Source organism: Arvicanthis niloticus, chromosome 5 (assembly GCF_011762505.2).
Source record: "Arvicanthis niloticus isolate mArvNil1 chromosome 5, mArvNil1.pat.X, whole genome shotgun sequence".
Classification (NCBI taxonomy): Eukaryota; Metazoa; Chordata; class Mammalia; order Rodentia; family Muridae; genus Arvicanthis; species Arvicanthis niloticus.
The window spans coordinates 83705350-83724654 of record NC_047662.1 but is presented as its reverse complement, the minus strand read 5'-3'; the positions used below and the strand labels follow the sequence as shown (position 1 = coordinate 83724654).

Sequence of the window (19305 nt, the reverse complement as noted above, 5' to 3'; positions counted from 1 at the left end):
CTGAACTGTGTCAATTTTTTCTTGAAGGTATTTTTGCTAAGAACTCTTTGCTTTTATTTCATGTTTCTTTTCTCTTTTTTTGTAGTTGTGTTAGGATTCTCTAGAAGAAAAGGACTGAGAGAATGAATGTGTGTCTGTGTGTGTATATATAATTATATGTTATACTATATATTATATATGAGATATTCTATATACACACATGTATGTATGTATGTATGTATGTATGTATGTATCTATCTATCTATCTATCTATCTATCTATCTCTATCTATTTATCTATCTATCTGGAGTTTGTTGGAATAACTTACAGGCTGCAGTCCAACTGATACAACAATGGACAGCTGTGAATGAGAAGTCCAAGACTCTAGTAGTTGCTCAGTCCCACGAAGCTGGGTGTCTCAGCTGGTCCTCTGTAGGCTCCAATGCTATTAAAGGAATGGATGTGCTGGCAAAGTGAAGGCAAGCAAGTGAAGGAGGAGCAACCTTTTCCTTCTTCCATTGTTGGTATATAGGCCTCCAGTAGAAGGGTTGACCTGGATTAAAGGTGTGCCTCCAGGTTTGGATTAAAGACACACAGCTATCAGATTAAAAGTGTCATCCCACCTCAGGATCTGGAACAAAGGCCTGTGTCTTCCAGCCTCAAGATCCAGGTCAGAAGCATGCTGTCTTTCTGTCTCAGGATCTGGATCACAGGTGTGCCCTCCTCCATTTCTGGATTATAGTTCATTCCAGATACAGTCAAATTGACAACAGAGATAGACATCACACTTGATTCTAGCCTTGTGTTTTTATGTGAACTCTTCTATTTCACTTGGGTTCTAACTCTTCAGGGATTTTAGGTGAAAACGTATCTCTGTGTGTGTGTGTGTGTGTGTATGTGTGTGTGTGTGTGTGTGTGTGTGTGTATGTGTGTGTGTGTATGTGTGTGTGTGTATGTGTGTGTATGTGTGTGTATGTGTGTGTGTGTGTGTATGTGTGTGTGTGTGTATGTGTGTGTATGTGTGTGTATGTGTGTATGTGTGTGTATGTGTGTATGTGTGTGTTTGTGTATGTGTGTGTGTATGTGTGTATGTGTGTGTGTATGTGTGTATGTGTGTGTATGTGTGTGTGTATGTGTGTGTGTGTGTATGTGTGTGTGTGTGTATGTGTGTGTGTGTATGTGTGTGTATGTGTGTGTGTATGTGTGTATGTGTGTGTGTATGTGTGTGTATGTGTGTGTGTGTGTGTATGTGTGTGTGTGTATGTGTGTGTGTGTGTGTGTTTAAAGCCAGAACTCCTCCACCAGTAGTTGTTTATATCAGCCCACTCTGTGTGTCTGTGTAGAAAGTTCTGCTAAGCTTTGCAGTCACGGGGCTTCTACTTAGTATTTGGCAGGGGCTGTGACAAGAGCAGCTCTCCGATATGTTTAAACACATGTACAAAAACCCAACAGCTTTGTACAGTGCTGTGAGTGAGGAGGTTTGATCAAGTTTAGGCCACTTTCCCATAATCAGATAAATCAGGCTTCTCTGGCTTCCATGAACCCCAAAATAGATAGCACTCATGCTAAGAGCCCTTTCACAGAGTTAGAGGATGAGTGCCTTTTCACAAGCCTTCTATGGAGGGGCTTCTAAATTAAAGAATCATGTTTCTTTGTTGTTCAGAGCACCCACCATCTGTTGCAGGAAGCAAGTCAAAGACAGAGTCTTGGGGTGTGCTGGAGAAAGGAGGAAGACTGGTCTAGGAAATGGTGCAGAATGCCTCTTACCACTACTTGATGAATCCAGGGGATCTGTCATGAGAATTGTAGAGGAAGAGGAAGCTGGGTCTCACTGAGGCCCAGGGGAGTGTCCTAGTCAACTGCTAGCTCCCTCACAGGCCATAAACGGATGGCTTCCATTCCCTACAGCCATTCTTCTGGTATGTCTTCTAAGTATCCCCTACATCCCTGCTTGTTTGGGATAGAGTCTTGCTACATACCCCAAACTGGTCTTTAAATCTCTCCCCTCCCGTGTCAGGAAAACTGGTATTACAAGCTCATGTCACCATTCTTGGCTCTCACATTTTTGCCATTCCTCTCTCTCCTTCTATCTTCCTCCTCCTCTCTCCATCTTCCTCTTCAACAGCCCCCCCCATCTTCTCCCGTGGACTCCTCTAACTTTACAGCCCAGAATTAAATATCTTGTCAACTTGACCCCCGACACTACGTGAACCTTGTTCTCAGTTTCTCCTTCCCACATGGTCTGAGTTAGAATTGGTCAGCTATAGCCAAGAAACAACGTGACCCGGGCTGCTTCTCCAGCCTCATATGCTGCTGTTGTCCCAGATCATGCCTGTGAGGCTTTCCCATCGATTTGGGCAGCCTCTGGATTTATTTCTGTATTAGTTAGGTCTAATACCACACAGTCGTTTGAACGTGGGATCTTGTAGTGTTAGTAACCATCGGCGCCGGTAAGAGATGGCGGTAAGGAAGGAGTAGTCCTAGAAAGATCTGTGAATATGTGAGCAGCAGATAGAGGGGCCGTCCCACCTAAAAGTGAAGGTCAAATCACAAACCTAGGATTGGGAGCCAGAGCCAGAGCCTTTACTGTTACAGAGAAATTTATTGGCAGCATGCTTTAGAAAGACAGAGTCTTGTCTTTCTACATGCCTTCTTGGGTACTATTACAGGAAGGATTTTCATTGGAGACACTCCATTTGTAAGGGACACAAGGAGAGATGGTTGCTCAGTGTCTTCAGTCCCCTTTCATTGCCAAACCCTGGCCTAATATGTCATCTAAGATGAAGCCAGATCCTAAAAGCCAGAGAAGCTGCAAGAACTCACAAAGCAAGCATTCATTCTGGAACCAGGAAAGGAAGTCCTTTCCTTCTGTATCTGTACCTTCAGCTGTTGACAAAGCTAAGTCCATTGCCCCAGCTGCCAACAAAAAGTTGTTAAAAAAAAATCCTCAGCTCCGTTTTTGAAAGCAGGCAATGAACAGTCACTCTGGGGACAAGAACAGTGTCTAGGTTGTCATCCTCTCATTGATGAGGGGCAGCATGACCAGAGGGATTAAGAACATGGACCCCAGAGTCAGGCTTCCTCAGTCTGAGTCTCAGCCTGTCACTTACTATTAACAAACTTTAAGCCATAATTTACTCCCTCTAGGCCAGTTTGCTAGGATGTAAAACCTGGGTAGTTTGCTAACCTGTTGGTTTAGTGTACTGACTCAACTGCTATTTATAGAGCACTTAGAGGGGTTCCCAGCACAGGGGAAGCTGTAGCTGGGATTTCCATGATGTTTGTATGACTGCAGTCAAACCCACAGTTCACACAGCAGAGTGACTGGCTTCCCGTGATTGACAAAGGAGTTGGGGGCCCCTTGAGAAGGGATTAGGATTAGTGGCCTTATAAAAGCTTGAGACTCCTTGTCCTTCTACCATGTGAGGACACAGGGAGAAGGAGCCTAGTATAAGGAAGCACACCCTCATTAGCTACTGTGTCTGTTGGAGCTTAATCTCACATTTTCAACCCTAGGATCGTGAGCAGGCCACACGTTCCTGTTGAGTATGCACCATCCTTTTATGATATACTATTACAAGAGACTGAAGGGACAGAGACCCAATATTGTAAGAAACCATCCACCTGGTTGTGTCATTCTGTAGCTGTGGCCCCTCATCACCTTCAGAGCATTCTTGGACACAAAGCTTTTGTTGCTTGGATTGCCCAGTTCCCTTTTAACTTTCAGAGACTTCAAGTATTGACTCCTCCAGGAAGCCTTCATTGAACCCTGAAGTCAGGGCTAAAATGTTCTTTCTTCCTTTGCTTCCACAGTTGCCCTATTGTATCAGAGTGGCAGGCTCCTGCTTGAGATGGAAGCCACTGGAGGGTCTCCTGCATTTGACAGTGTTCTAGCCCAGATGCACTGTGCAGTGCTGGGGATGCTGATGGCAGGGTTCTCCATGATCAGCACCACTGTTCAATGTGGTCTTAAGCACAGACAGGTCTCACAGTATGTGAGCAGAATTGTGCCTTCTGCCTTGAGATGCTTACTGCAGTATCCGTCTGCACAAGCCTGCCCAACTACATTGCTCTCCTTGGTACTTGAGAGGAACTTAAATGTTGCAGAATAGCAAACCTAACTCTCGTACAAGAGATGGCAGGTTGAACTTATTCCACATCTCAGAAGTAGAATGAGAAGTGGGCAAAGAGAAGACACATGCTCTGATGCAAACAAGGATTTTAATTGCAGACAGCCCCCTCCCTGGCTGTCAGGAGCTGGGGTGACTCATGCTGGTGGCACAGGGATGGCTCAGACCTCTTCCCTCCTTGCGGTGGAGTTTCTGAATCAGTCTTCATGACTCCTGTCCACTGCCTTCTTCAATCTCATGGAGACCCTCCCAGCAGCTGCACAGCTCAGAGACCATGGCCTGCTGCCACTAGAACCTTCAGGGTCTACACACCTTAATTACCGACCAGCTGTCGGACTTGAATGGATGTCTCCTTTGAATATCCCCTTGATGGCCTTTTATGTTCTTACCTGAAAGAATGGAGGAGAAAACAACTGGGATAGAGCTTTTATTATGGATAAAAAGTCTAATCATGCCCTACCTGATTATTTATGGCTCTAAAAACTGGGCTGGAGACATAGCTTAGTCAGTAGACTGCTTGTTGGCTAGTTTCTGTCAACTTGACACAAGCTACAGTCATTTGGAAAGAGGGAATCTTAATTGAGGAAATGCCTCCATAAGATTGGCCTGTCAGCAAATCTATAGGACATTTTCTTGGTTACTGATTGATATATGGGAGGACCAAACCAGTGGCACCGTAGGTAGTGCCACTGCTGGGCAGGTGTTCCAGGGTTGTATAAGAAAGCAGACCGAGCAAGCCACAGAGAGCAAGCCAATGAGCAGCACTCCTTCATAGCCTCAGCTTCAGTTTCTCTCTCCAGGTTCCTGCCCTGACTTCCCTGAGTGATGGACTGTAAGTGGTGAGCTGAGATAAATGCTTTCCTCCCCAACTTGCTTTTGCTATGGTCTTTATCACAATAATAGGAGTCAAGCCTCTGCTAAATTGTGAATCTGAGGCCAGCCTAGGCTACATGAGATCCCATCTCAAATAAAACAACTCCTCAAACAAAAACATTAAATTCTGCTGCTTTGAGTTAAGAATGAGCCCAAATTATGTGAAACACTTGAGATTTGATGGCTTGTTACCACAGTGTAACCTAACTGATTCTGACTAATACATATGCAAATAGCTTGTTGAGTGCCTTCTTTTGTTTGGTCCACTGTAGAGGGATTTTAATCCAACAATCTTTAGTCCTCTAATCCCCCTGGATGGAACACAGGCATGCCCTTAGTACACATCTTTAATTCCAAACAATGAAGGTAAAGTTAGTTTGTAGAAGAAAGCACCCATATTTGAAAGTGATGTCTGATTGAATGGCAGACAAAGTGATGAATCAGAGAAAGATTTGACAGAATAGGATATGCCCAATCTCATGAGAACAAAGAGAAAAAGAGAGGCTACTTAAGAGGGAACAGTGGGGAGAGAGAGAGAGAGAGAGAGAGAGAGAGAGTAGTTTTACCAGGACAGTAGTACAGAGAGAGGTTGTAGAGAGAGAACAAGCTAGACATAGATGAAGACAGAATGAGCTAGAGAATGAAGAGGAGTCAGAAGATTAGAACATATTGCCAAAGTTAGTATAAAGCCAAGCAGAACAATTTAGTCAGAAGCTAGAAGCCAGTTTGAATCAGTCTGTGTGGAGAGGAGTTTTGAGCTAGAATAGCTGAGTTGACTATCCAGTCAGAGTTCAGAAAGAACTAGAAAGGGTGAGCTTACTCAGCAGTAAGTTTCAGAGGCTGAAAACATTCTAGGCCTAGATGAGATTGTATGGAGTCTAGATGTGTCCAGGACTAAGCCTAGGTCAGCAGAAAGAGGCAGTGAGTGAATAAAAGATACGTTTACAGACCATAGTCTAGGTGCTTATGTCTTTGTTTACCTTCCAACAGCCTGTACAGTAGATATCATTTCCATTTTGTAGAAAAAGAAGGCTGTCAGCATCACACTCAAGCTCCCAAAGTAGTAGATTTCAAACTTTTCAGTAGGATGGTAGCCAGAGATCTTTACTAAGAAGGCCCAATAGCTAATATCAAACTTTAGTCTATAGATAGTTTAGTTACAGGTTTGGGTACCTACAAAGTCTCAAAGTGTCCTAGCAAGAAGTGGCCAGGTAGACTGAATTCCCCAGAAGTAACTCAGGCTTGTGTCCTTTAGGAAAGACAAAATGCAATTCAAGATAGGGGTCTTAATTCCTGTTCTCCTGGGTGAGAAACAGAGGGTTCTGAGACATATGCTGTAGTTCTCAGTCTCCTGTGTACCCAGACACTGCTGGGGACTGTGAGGGGTTGGGAACGGGGTCTATAGGCCCAGGCAGGAATGGGATGGCTGAGCCCAGGAATGGGGGGGGGGGGGATGGCTGAGCTCAGGATGGGGGAGGAATGGCTGAGCCCAGGATGAGAGGGGGGTCCAGTTTTGTTCTAATTGAGTGCCAAAAGTACAGAGGGGCTAGAAGAGAGGCCTTTGGGAGATTTAGGTGTGGCTGTTTATATGGAAGGCCTACTCTGGAGTGATCCTTGATGAAGGAGATAGTCCTTGCTTATCCAAACTGCTCTATTCATGGTGGATGTGAGTGACTACATCTTACTCAGGGTGAACCAGGGATTAAATAGGTTTTGCAGGAAGGGATGCCTGCCTAGGAAGGGAAGCTCATTGGCTAAATACTTGGAGCCTATCTAGATAACTAATTAGCATGGAGAACTCTAGGTTTTTATGCTATGTGACCGGTTGCCATGGTCCTCCTAGTGGGGTGTCATGGTTACATGTTCTAGGACAGGTAGAGCCTGGCTGGGACCTGGTTCTAGTGCCTGCTATTCTCGATTATGAGATTTGCCTGGGATTTTTGAACCTTCTTCAACCTTACCAGTATTTCTGTCTGGTGTCAGGAAGCATCTGCCCCACAGTGGGTGATTCTGCTGGGCCATTGTTGCAGAACGATGGTTGGCAACATTGCTAGTTGAATCATTGGCCTTGCAACAGCAACAAAAGATACTGGATGCCATGCTTTGGTGGTATTGGAAAGAGGAAAAGGTATTGGGTACCTGGCTGTGAAGCTCCAACCTCAGAAACCCATTGTTGTTTAAGCGGTGGGGTCATACTGGTCCCCTCCCCCACCTGCTGGCAAGCCTCTTGGGCGTCCTGTGGCCTCCTGAAGCAAGTCCAACTGTCCAGTTCCTCCACTCTGAGGGCCAGCCACCCTTTCTTTACTTTTCAAGGCTCACCTGTCTGTAGAAGGGTGACAAGCCTGTACTCCAGTGCTCCCCCTTCAGTCTGCAGGTGGTGATGGGGGTTGTTTCTTACATCTCACTGGCTGGGCTCTTTCCTGAATGAGCTAAACACTATGGCTGACACATGTCCATTCATTTTGCCAGCTCAGCTGACAGAGAACTTTAGTACATACTGCCTGTGCACAGATTTTAGAATTATCTTCTGTTTTTGAAGGGTGTGTGCTGGATGAGCCTGCGGTACCGGAAACTCCATTTCTTATCAGGAAAAACAAGAAAAGCAGTTTAATCCAGAGGAACATCTATTTCCTTATTCATCGTAGCTGTGGGGTGACAGTGGGTGCTCATGAGCAGTTCCTCTGCCCGCTGTCGCCTTTTTTCATGTCTCTCATTAGTTTCATTTCATTCCAGTTGGGCCTAGGTCCAAAGGAGCAGGATTATGAAGCTTGTTCAAGCCCTTGCCTCATTGTTAATTGCTATATGGCTAAGGACTAGCTCATTCCTGTCTCTGGACTAAGGGTCACATCAGCAACAGAGCTGGTTAACTGGACCATCTTCCCAAGGCTCTGGTGACCCAAGGTTGTAAATCTACCTTATGTTCAGTTTCTGCTCTCTCTTTCATGTCCTGCTTCAGATCCCTCTTCTCTATGACCAAGCCCCTTTAGAGAAAAAGGATGACGGATGGGTTGCTCTCAGAGAGAAGGATATATCACCATCACCTTTGGGTCCCTGGTCACATCATAACTCAGGGCAAGAGTGTGTGTCTACTCCATGTTGAATGAATGCCTGAGCCTTCTCTGACTGTTGAGTGACACCCCATTTCAGTCTCCCTTCTACCAGTGGGTTTTTTCCTCCCTACGTGTAAACCAGCCTCATTTAGGTCTTTGGCATTCAAGTTAATGGGAAGAGAATCAGTCTCAGTGCCAGGCATGCTGACTTTCATTGATCATTGAGGGCAGGTCCTTTGACATCCGAGTCTCATTTTTCTTTTGTCTCTTCTGTATATGTGATGCAGAATGGTATCCCACCATTTTCAGAGGGAACCGAGGCTTACAAATGTGACTTGTCCAGGTGTCACAGCCAAGAGGCACAGCAGGGACTTCCGTGGCTTTACTCTCTGTTTCATTACTGGAGAGCATCTGGTACTCTGGAAACTGATGGTGGGGAGCTTACATAACAAGGCTCCACCTGAAGGCTCACAGAGTGTTATCCTGGTTAAGCACATACACTTTATACTTAAGTGGACATAGGATCTTAATTTTTATAACACCTAGCTGTGTGATCTAGAGCAGGTTTTTTCCTCCTTGAAGCTCAGCTTACCTCTCTGAGCAATGGGGTGATAAAACCTGTCAAATGATGTGAAGATTGTGTGGCATGCAGTTCTAAGGTACTTAGCATGGCATCTTGTACACAGTAAGTACATATGTCACCAAAAGACAGTGACACAGGGGCCATATGACTCAGATTTTTTTGCACCACCTATGTCCCTCTTAGTTGGATGTAGAGGCCAAAGAGGAGAGCCTTTGTCTTGTCTGCAATAGACTGTAAGCTTGATGTCTTCAGACTCTACACCACATTGACCAGATGAAACAAAGTCACTGTTGAGGCCAAGGCAATCGGCTTCTTGAGTTGGGGGAAACCTTTTGGGTCATCTAGAACAGGTAGGAAGCCAGGAGCCAGAAGGGGAAACAGTGGTGGAGACCAAGAGATAATGTCTGCCTTGGTAGCAAGCAAATTGGTGTATAGGAGTGTGGGGACATTGTCATTCCTTTCGTGTAAGAGAGATTCCTCCCCCCCCCCCCACCTTTAAGCTTCTGTCACCTGCTGGTTGAGTGGACAGGAGACTGTGATGTCACAGAGCTGGGATCTGGGGAATGTTGGTGACAGGGGTTCTGAACTGGCCCAAAAGGCAGGGAGGAGGAAGGCTGTCTGCTGACTTTTCTGCAGTGTTTTGTCCCACTGTCCACAATGTATTAGGTTGTTTAAAGAGGTATCTCCTGTCCTTGGATTAGTAGGCTAGATAAGGATGTATTCTTCTGAGAGAGCTAGACCTACTGTGTAAATACAGGTCTAAGTAAGTCCCTGCCATGGCCCACCTGCTCAGTTTCCTGTGTGAGGCCACCTGGATACTCCTCAACATGGCTGCCTTTCATCTCCTGGTCTCTGCCACTGTGCTAGATTGGACATCTATCCTTCCATGACCCAAAGACATGTCATCCTGAGCCAGTCAAAACAGTGCATTCAAGCAGATACAGCAGGAAGGGGAATTTAGGCTCAGTACCGCCTCATGCTCTAGTAGACACTATTGCTGTACTCACATTACAATTTAGGAAACTGAGGCACTTGGAGTCAGAGGCTGAACATTTTATCAGGTTAGGCACTGTCTGATCTCTTGTTCTAGTTCTTTGTCAACCTGGAAGAGAATATATCACCTGCTGTCGACACTTCTCATTCTATCCTGGCCTCTGCTGGGTCAGGAGCATGCTCAGAGGTGCTAGGAGACTGTCCCCATTGACTGGACTAGGTCCACCAGATAACAGGTTCATCTGCACCCGAAGGTTGCACATCAGTAGCCTTCCTATGCTGTAATCCTCATCTATAATGTGAAGGAACATGCTCCCACGGTCCAGGAAACAGGAAAGGCATCCTTGGATGATGGGCTATTTAGCCCACTACACACTTTAAATGCTTCTATGAGGAAATGAATGAAAAAAATAAAAGTCCCCAATGCAAGAAACAAAGAAGAGCATGACAGGTTAGATGGCTCAGGAGGTAAAAGCAATGCTACCCAGCCTGACCACCTGAGTTCAGTCCCTGACCCATCACGGAAGGAGAGACTCCTACAAGTTGTACTCTGCCCTCCACTTGTAGATCCTAGTGTGGCCCCTCCCATTAAACAAACAATTGAATGTAATAAAAGCTAAAAGACAAATACTACAACAGTAATAAAAACTGTCTAAGACTAAACCCAGAAATTACACTAGAGAACAAAAATAACAAAACCAAACTAATAAATCTTTTGAAAAAAAAATATAGACCAATAAGTGGAAGAACTTGGTAGCAGGAACTGAATCAAATAAGCGACTTTAGTTTTAATCAAGTCTACACGCTGGCCAAGTGGCCTGTTGCTGAGCTCCACACTAAACCTCCTCAGCAAGCAGGCTTGTGGGATCCTGTGTGCCCAGTGCCTCCTGGTGCCAACTACTGTAGAAGGCTCCAAATAGGAAGCTTGGCTCTGACTCAGTGGAAATATCAGATCATTTTGAAGTGAGAGACAGTTGTGCTAGAGCCCATGAAATGTGTGACACTCATAAGGACTGCATGGAACCCATAGCCTTGGGAGAAAAGGCTCTAAGGCACTTTGAGACAACTGATGGAATTTGAATAGGGTTGTCTTAGTAGGAGATGCTTTGGCTTTTGGTACTTGCTGGAGTTAAAGGATGTCCTTTGCCTGTAAGAAGTGCTCTATGAATGATTTAGGCAGAGGGGCAGGATGCTTGCTCTCAGACCAGTCAGGGAAAAATATAAATATGATAATGTGACAATAGTTTTCTTTTCCTTTTTTCCTCTCTACTTTTTCCCTATTAAGACAACTTTCCTGTAAGTTTGAAATTATTTCAAAAGTTACTCACAAAGCTGAACTTTTTGTAGGTTATTTGAACTGATAACTGTAAGATCTGAGGCACAGAGAGGAGAGACACATCTGATGCAAACAAGGATTTTAATTGCAGGCAGCCCCCCCCCACCTCCCTGGCTGTCAGGAGCCGGGGTGACTCATGCTGGTGGCACAGGGATGGCTCAGACCTCTTCCCTCCTTGCGGTGGAGTTTCTGAATCGGTCTTCATGACTCCTGTCCACTGCCTTCTTCATCCTCATGGAGACCCTCCAGCAGCTGCGCAGCTCAGAGCCTGTGTGCTGCTGCCACTAGAACCCTCAGGGTCTCCCAATGAGACACGGTCGGAAGGCCCAGTGTTCCTGGTAGTAGCGGTTTAGATTTTTTTTAGGGTATCCTGTTTGTATATTGAATGCAGTCAGCTCTGAAAGAAGGAAAATATGCTGTTGGGTGGAGGCTTTTGAGCTAGAGTTGGATGAACTGCTGTGATTGGATCTATCAGATGGGTTTCTGGATTTCATGAGTTCCATGGGAGCCCAGGCAGTCTGCAGCTTAGTCAGCAGATCTGGTATCATTCTGCATGGTAGAGTCCCTGACAGTAGAACGTCTTGCAAAGCACAAGACATAGGAAACAAGAAACTTGGGCCTAACCTGGCTTATTCACAGATGGTGTTCCCTGGTAGGATGCCGCAACATCCCTTTCCCACTGTGGATCTTAGTTCACTTGGTTATGGATAAGCCAGAGAAGACTCCAGCTCCTCACCCTCAGTTTAAATAGAACAGGTATGATCTTGCAGGAAAACTTACCCTGCAGTGGGCTCATGTTTGCAACAGGAGCTTGACTGACAGGTGGGTTCTACAGTGAAGAGGTGTGGATGATGCTTGTCTATCAGTGGCCCCTTGGGGATAGATGCTGTGTGAGGCCATCTGGGCCCAGGATGAATTTCCTTCAACATGGCTTCCTTTAATTCTTTAAAGTTGTGCCACTGTTCTAGGTTGGACATTTGTTCTTCTGTGACTCAAAGACATGTCACCCCAACTGAGCTCAGCTTTCTTATTTATTGTTCATTGAACATATACCCGTTTTGGCTTTGGGGAAACAACTGAGAACAAAACCAGTGTGGACCTGCCACTCTGGAACCCATCTGGACCATGAGTCTGGAACTCAGTGTGTAGCCTCCAAAGTAGAGACTAAGCAGAATCACACAAAATATACAGTCAAGACCACACCATGGTGCCCATGAGCGTGTGAGTGCACGGGTGTGGAATGTTCTTCCCTCCCCGACTAACTTGGAAAAGAATGGCTAGCCTCAGACTCTGTAGCCTCCACAGCATCCCCTGGATTGTGAACACAGCTAGCTCACATACCCATAGGGCCTGGGCATCAGGACAGAGCCCCTTTCCCCAGAGGTCACGGTCAGGACCTCTCTTTGGGACTCACCTTCAAAATCACTGTTGGTAGGGGAGAAGTTCTTGTCTTGGCCAACGAGGGGCTGTGCATTACTTTGCTTGAGGTTTTGTTCACATAACTCATTCTTCTCAGTCTTCAGAAAATCTGACAATGAGAATTCCGTGGGGGCGGGTCATATGGGAAGGCTGAGCCAATCATGGAAGTGAGGGTACTGAGCCAACTGAAGCAGCACATAGGTGAGTGGTGGTTATTATGGGATGGGGAAAAATCTGAATCTATTTCTCCTTTGAACAGGTGCTGAACTTAAAAATACATATTTTTTTAAAAACTGATTTATTTATTCATTTATTTTATGCGCAATGGTGTTTAGCCTGTATGTATGTCTGTGTGAGGGTGTCAGATTTCTGGAACTGGAGTTACAGACAGTTGTAAGCTGCCATGTAGGGGTGATGGGAGTTGAAGCTGGGTCTCCTGGAAGAGTAGCCAGTGCTCACAACGACTGAGCCATCTCCCCAGCACTAAAAATATGTATTTTTTAAAAAAGCATCAACTCGTTTCTTATTTTTCTTATTTTTAAATGTAATGTGTATCCATTTCAAAAAGGAAAAATGCTCCCAACTCCTCTCCTCCCAGATACAGTTTTTCCTTAAGCATATTTTAATATAGCTCCTCAGATTGCCTGTCCTATGTATGTGGTTCATTTCCTTCATATACATTATATACATCTTTGCCATGTCAGTATATTACAAAGTAGTAGCTGTACAATATTCACCTTTATGGAGAATTCAAGACTTAGTTAACCAAGTGACGACTGTTGGGTGTTTAGACGTTTTGTCTTCAAATTTTACTACTGTAAAGCTTGGTGAGGATTATGCTCAAGCCTTTATGTACTTCCATAACAGTAATGGAGGGTGTGAGGGACAGGCTAAGCTCTCTGGAGCAGGTGCGACGGCTTTGCCACTGGCTGTGCAATGAGCACATCACCTCTGCTCATACTCGTACCCTTGTTATGGATGATAGTGCCCACCTCAGAGCTGCAGTGCCAGTGGAGAGATGCTTGTCCTAAGTACACCGCAGCATGATGGGGGACTCACCTACAGTTGCACAGTGCTGTACACACGCTGCCGAACCAGAGACTGAACACTGTCCTTATTATCTTAGGAAAGGGAGTTTGTATTTTTAAAGATCTTGCTCTTCATTTCTAGTGTGAAGCTATTTTCGGAAGCATTTTAAAAGCTTTCAAGGGCTTCTGTATGTTCCTACCATGAGGACATTTTCCTGCCTCTTGTCCCCTTTCATCTGACAGTAGGACTGTGACAGATTTCCACCAGAACTCTGTCTTGCTGTGTCCCAACGAGTCTTAGCTTTGCCTACTTTTGGTAATGATTTTTTCCCCTCTGAAATTGCTGGTTTTGATCCCCGTCTTTTCTGTCCTGGGCCACCAAAGAAGGCTATAATACAAACTGGAGGCTGAGATATCTTCTCTGTTTTCCTCTCCTTCCCTGATACAGAACCACAGGGGTCTCTTATTTCAGAGGATGGAGATGAGAAGGAATGGTGGTGTGTCCTGGACTTCAATGAAGAAGAAATACTCATTTATTTTGTAAGCCATCAGAACTTCAAGGCTTCTTAGCAGAAGACTTTATTCTAGTCTGCCCAAGCCCATCCATTCCTATTCTTCACCACACCTCCCTCACCATGATTCCTCAAGTGCATTATAAGCTGTATAGTCCCATTTTACAGGATAGGCTAGTTGAGGCTAGCTGAGGCACAGATTTGTTCAACCCCTGTGACAGAACTGAGACTCAGAGGGGTCACATCAGATCCAAAGGCAGAGAGCTTAACTATCATCTTACATATCTTACAGTCTTTAGTTTTGTTCCTCAAATTATAACGTGGATCCAGATTTACCTAGAGACCATGCCAAAACACAGCTTCTGACTCAACAGGTCAGCAACAGGGTCTGAAGATGCACTTTATTTCAAGTTAGGGTCTCATATAGCCTGAGCTGACCTGCAGCTCACTAAGTAGTGGTAGATGGAGTAGGGTTATCTCCCTACTCCACTTCCCAAGTGCTGGGATTGCAGGTAAGTGCCACCTCACTCTGTTTACTTTTAATGTGGTGCTAGCATTGGACCTACTGTCTTAGGCATGCTAAGCAAGCCCTCTTATTGACAGAGCTACATCCCAGGCCCGACACATCCCCAGCCCTAAATATGCACTCCAAGAAGCTCTCAGGTGATGCCAGTGCTTTGAGGCCTCAGCTCACACTTTAGCTAGCAAGATTGAGCTCCCTTGTCTCTTGGGTTTGGCACTAAAGCTACCTACCCTCCATCTCATTTTAGCTTGCAATTTCTTTCACTCAAAAGCTGAATTAAATAGTTATAAAATCACTCATGGACCTAGGGCTAGGGAACATCATGGAAGAGGGGTGAAAAGATTCTAAGAGCCAGAGGGTTTGGGGAGTTGGCTGTGGGGTTGTGTCTCCCAGTAACTTCAGAAGCTACATGATTAAAGTCTCTGCCACGTGACTGCCCAAACATTAGCTGAACAAAGAAGTAGCCATGTCCAAGTGGATGGGGAAACTCCATAGCCTCAACCCTGCACAAAGAACTGTAGGCAACTGGGGGATGCTGAGAGCTGGAGAAATAGTCTTTCTCAGGGAGGAGCACATGACAACTGGCTATCCAATACCAAATGATCAGCCCTGAAAACACACATAGAAGTAGTAGTATACAGACTAAGCAGTTTCTGCTTATGTATTTAGGAATATATGTATATACTTACATATAACAATGAAAAAAGGCCATATGAAAGAGAGCAAGGAGGGCTGTGTGGAGGGTTTGGAGAGACAAAATGGAAGGTGAAAATGATGTAATTATAACCTCAAAAAAAAAAAAAAAAGTAAAAAAAAAAATGAAGGAAATCTGGGGTCTTCTCAGGAGGAAGGTGATAAAGTAAAGTTCAGGGAGGCCAGGCTGGGTGTTCTTATCTGATACCTACTGTAGGTTGGTGGCTGGATCTCTTGGCTTGGAACCTTGGAGCTCTCAACGACAGGCTCCTCACAGTCCCAGCAGCATAAACCGAAGATCTTTGAGGCCAGGCTTTGGTGGGCTGCTGTAGGACGTAAGAGAATGGGAACTAGAGATCCTTGGATCTGAATTTCATGTACCTGTTAGCAATTGTCTATGACTCTCTGTGTTTGGGAAGTCCAGGTTGGTTGTTTCTGTCTAAGCTTCTCTTCCCCCCTCTGTCTCTCTGTCTCTCTGTCTCTCTGTCTCTCTCTCTCTGTGTGTGTGTGTGTGTGTGTGTGTGTGTGTGTGTGTGTGTGACTGTATATGTTTATATGTGGAAGCCAGAGGGCAACATCAGATATCTTTGTCAACCACTCTGCATCTTGTTTTTTGAGATGAGGTCGCTCAGTGGCATTGGAACTTGCCAATGTGGAAAGAGTGGCTAGCTAGCGACTCTTAGGTATCTCTCTGTCTTTGCATCCCCAAATGTTGGAATTACAGGCATTCCTTGCCATGTTCAATTGTTCATGTGGATGCTTGCATAGCAAGTACTTTTCTGACTGAGCCATCTCTTCACCCCGAAGTCCTCTTTAAAAGATACTTTTTAAAATTCTATACAAAATGTCCTTACCCATAGAGAGGAAATGAAGGCTTTACTCTGCCAGCTTTGTTTGCAGTGGAATCACCAGGGTTGAAATTGAGCCCAGTTCACCAGGCAGGTCTGTTTCCTAGATGAACATAAGACCATAGCTGAAAAGTGTTAGTCCTTCATCTGTGTCTACACTCCAGCTACGACCCACTGCAGCAGGATCGTAGCTCCTGCGGAAGTAGATCACTGGTAATCAGGCTTTAGGTGGCTCAGTGGCTTATCTCATTTCTAAATACATATTCTTGGTGGTGCCTACTTACAGAAGCAAAGTGTTAAATATGTGCAAGGTGACTCTGGGGTGGTAGGTTGGCAGTAAGTGCTAAGTCAGTGCTCCTTTTGTTTCTCTGTGTCCCCTCCAGAACTCAGTGCTTCTAAGTTACTCTAATTCCCAGGTCTCCTGGCAACGTGGAAAGAAGTACATATCATTTAGGTTTTGTGGAGTAGTGGACCATGCTAACAGACAGAAGAACTAGTAAGGTCGTAGCAAAATTCAGAACTCCAATAAAACTCATAAATGAGAATGGCACGAGTTTGAACTAGCTTCCCACCAGATCCCTGTTCTGGAGCACATGACCATGACAGTCCACTAGGAGGACCATGACAGCGTGTCACGTGGCATAGAGCCCAGAGGTCTCCATGCTAATGAGGTATCTAGGGGCACCAAGTGTTTAGTCAATGAACATCCCTTTCTAGGCGTCTCTTCCTGCAAAAGGTATTTAATCTCTGGTTCACCTGAGTAAGTTGTATGCATCCTCATCCACCATAAATGAAGCAGTTTGGACAAGCAAGGACTGTCTCCATCAAAGACTCCTGGGGGTGGGAAGGCCTTCATCATACAGAGTCTTGCCTAAGTCTCCTGTAGAAGGTCTGTCTATACTCCTGGCACTCACTCTGAGCCAAGGCAGATTCTCCTTGCCCTGGGCTCATTGTAGGCCCCTGGGCTCCACTACCTCATTTCTAACTTCTTGCAGTCCCCAGCAGTATCTGGGTGCACTGGAGGATGGGAGCCCCTGTTCCCAACTCTTTGAGGTTCCCAGTGACATCTTGTTGTCCAGGAGTTTGAGAACCACAGCCTCTGTCCCAGCCTCCACTATTTCTCACCCACTGGGACCCCTATCTTAGACTACCTCACCTGAGCAGTGTGTTGGCATCCCATGATTCCAGCATCCCAGAGGCGAAGAAGAAACACAGCTTAGTGCCTCTGTATTTAGTGCAGAAGTACAGGTTTAGTTTCTGGTGCGGATGTTTGCCATATGGATTTGAGTAAGCCCCTCAGTGATAAGAGGGAGTTAATCTGGGGCATCCTTCCAAAGATCTTTCTCATGCCAATGGTACAAGAATATAGAATCTTGTTTTAGTCCCAGACTTATTTTATATGTCAACTTTTTTAGACCTCTAGATATGTCCCATTCTTGCCCTGTGACAAAACTTTCTTTTAGGGAATTGTTGTTGTAGTATTAATTAGGTGTCTGTCATCCCACCCAGCTCACCAGGTGGGATGCCTGTCACTGCCACTTGTTTCTTTCTTGACTGCTGTAGCGGTCTCAGCTACCAACAGCTCTTGCATGAATCATTTCAATAGTCTCCCTGTTTCCTCTTTCCATTAATAATGAATGCGAACGCTTGGATTCCCATGTTAATATGTATTATGCAATGATTCTGCTCAATATCTCCAGTGGTAGAAAGAACAGCACATACTAGATGAAGAAATATAGTGTTGAAGAAAGAAATGACAATCTCGAAATAATAAGCATTCTAATTCTGAAAAGCAGCAGCTGGGTCCCAAGAGCTGACACCACAGGTAAAGGCACCTGTTTTCCCAGATTGACATTATGAGTCCAATCCCCCAGGCCCCACAAGAGAACCAACTCCCACAAGCTGTCCTCTGATTTCCACAAGCACGACGTGGCACATAGTGTGTGCTCATGTGTGTGTGTGCATGTGTCCATGAGTATACATAAGTACACACCCCCACACTCTCCCCAAAACGACATCTGAAAGAAAGATGTAGAGAGTGTGATTAACACCAAACGTAACAGTAGAAGCTAGAGTGGATCTGAAGGGATAAAAAGGACATAGAAGTTCCACAGATGGAAGTAGAGAATGGAAAACTGTTCGAAGAGAAGAACAGCAGCGAGTGGAGAGCTGCTGCACAGCTGCCTTGTTCAGAGCTACAGGGAAGGGGGTAGGGGGGAAGCCTTTGAAGCATGAATGACAGACACTGCCTCCCCCAAACTGGATGAAGAACATTGACCTAGGTACTCATAGGACACCGAACATAGAATTATTAAGTTACTCCACATAAGTCAAATAGCAAAAAATTAAAGGAAGAAAAAAACCTTTCAAATGTAAAAATCAGTCATCATCATAATAATGCAAAAGATATATTTGCATGTAGGGGGTAAAAAACCAAGAACAGACAGCTGATTTTGCATCAGAAACAGTGATAACTAGAAGACAATGGAGTAACTTCTTGAATTACTGAGATAGAAGCCCCAGAACACTTTCGGAAATATTTTTTTCAATAGTTATGGTGAAGTAAAGGCACTCACAAGGAAACAAGGTAAGAATTTGTGTTCAGAAGGCTCCGACTAAAAACATTCTAAAAGTTTTCAGGAACATGATTGGCTTGGAAATACAAACGTAAAGAAAGGGATGAGCAGGAACCACAAGAAGAAAGACTGGTGTGAGAACTTTATGTAAAAGGTCCCCCCTCACCAGTTTTTCCTCCCTAACAAGTCTTTGGCAGGTTCTTACATTTCTCAGAAGAAAATCCAAAGTTCTTACCTGGCTCTTAATCAAACTGTCACATCCCCCACCCCCGACCTCCGCCCCAATACTCAACCATCTCAGAAAGTCCCCTGCCCCAATACTCAGACATCTCAGAAAGTCCCCTGCCTTCAATTCCGGTGATTTCTTAACCAATTCTGTTCAAGGCATACTGGTTACTTTGTTGATTAAAAACCCACCAAGCTCCCAGCTCAGGAATTTATGCTTACTTTAACCTCTGACGGGAAGGGTATTTTTAGAGATACATTGTTTTTCCTTTCAAGTTTGTGTTTTTATGTTACCTTTTCCAGGGACACTTCCTTTAGTCACACAATAAAGACTTGTATCTTTTACTGCTAACCCCTGCTCCCACTTTTCTGGCATCTTCTGACTTGTATTCACTTACTGTGTTTATAATTTGCCTTCCTTCAGTGGGCCACAGTACACGAATTATGGACTTGGCCCAATTCTTGTTTCTTGGTGTTAGCACACAGGGTGGTGTGAACAGTCAGTAAATGATTGTTGAATGAGTGAGCCAGCATCAT

At 44.9% G+C, this 19305-nt stretch overlaps 1 protein-coding gene across 1 annotated transcript; it reads right to left on the bottom strand.

Moving 5' to 3' along the window:
- Window positions 1-11198: 11198 nt before the first annotated feature.
- Window positions 11199-16081, bottom strand: Tex48 (testis expressed 48). The gene is made up of 4 exons (XM_034504009.2): window positions 15974-16081; window positions 15332-15445; window positions 12359-12472; window positions 11199-11341 (listed from the first exon to the last, which is right to left on the bottom strand). The coding sequence occupies exons 1-4, from the start codon at window positions 15975-15977 to the stop codon at window positions 11238-11240; spliced, it is 336 nt and encodes a 111-aa protein (XP_034359900.1). The 5' UTR covers window positions 15978-16081; the 3' UTR covers window positions 11199-11237.
- Window positions 16082-19305: the final 3224 nt, after the last annotated feature.

Bases quoted from the DNA above. Each gene is read 5' to 3' on its own strand.
- Tex48 (XM_034504009.2), bottom strand. The intron at 12,473-15,331 runs GTAGGTATCAGA...TCTCATTGTCAG, and splicing joins GATCCAGCCACCAACCTACA to ATTTTCTGAAGACTGAGAAG. The intron at 11,342-12,358 runs GTGAGTCCCAAA...TCCTTCTTTCAG, and splicing joins TACCAACAGTGATTTTGAAG to AGCTGACTGCATTCAATATA.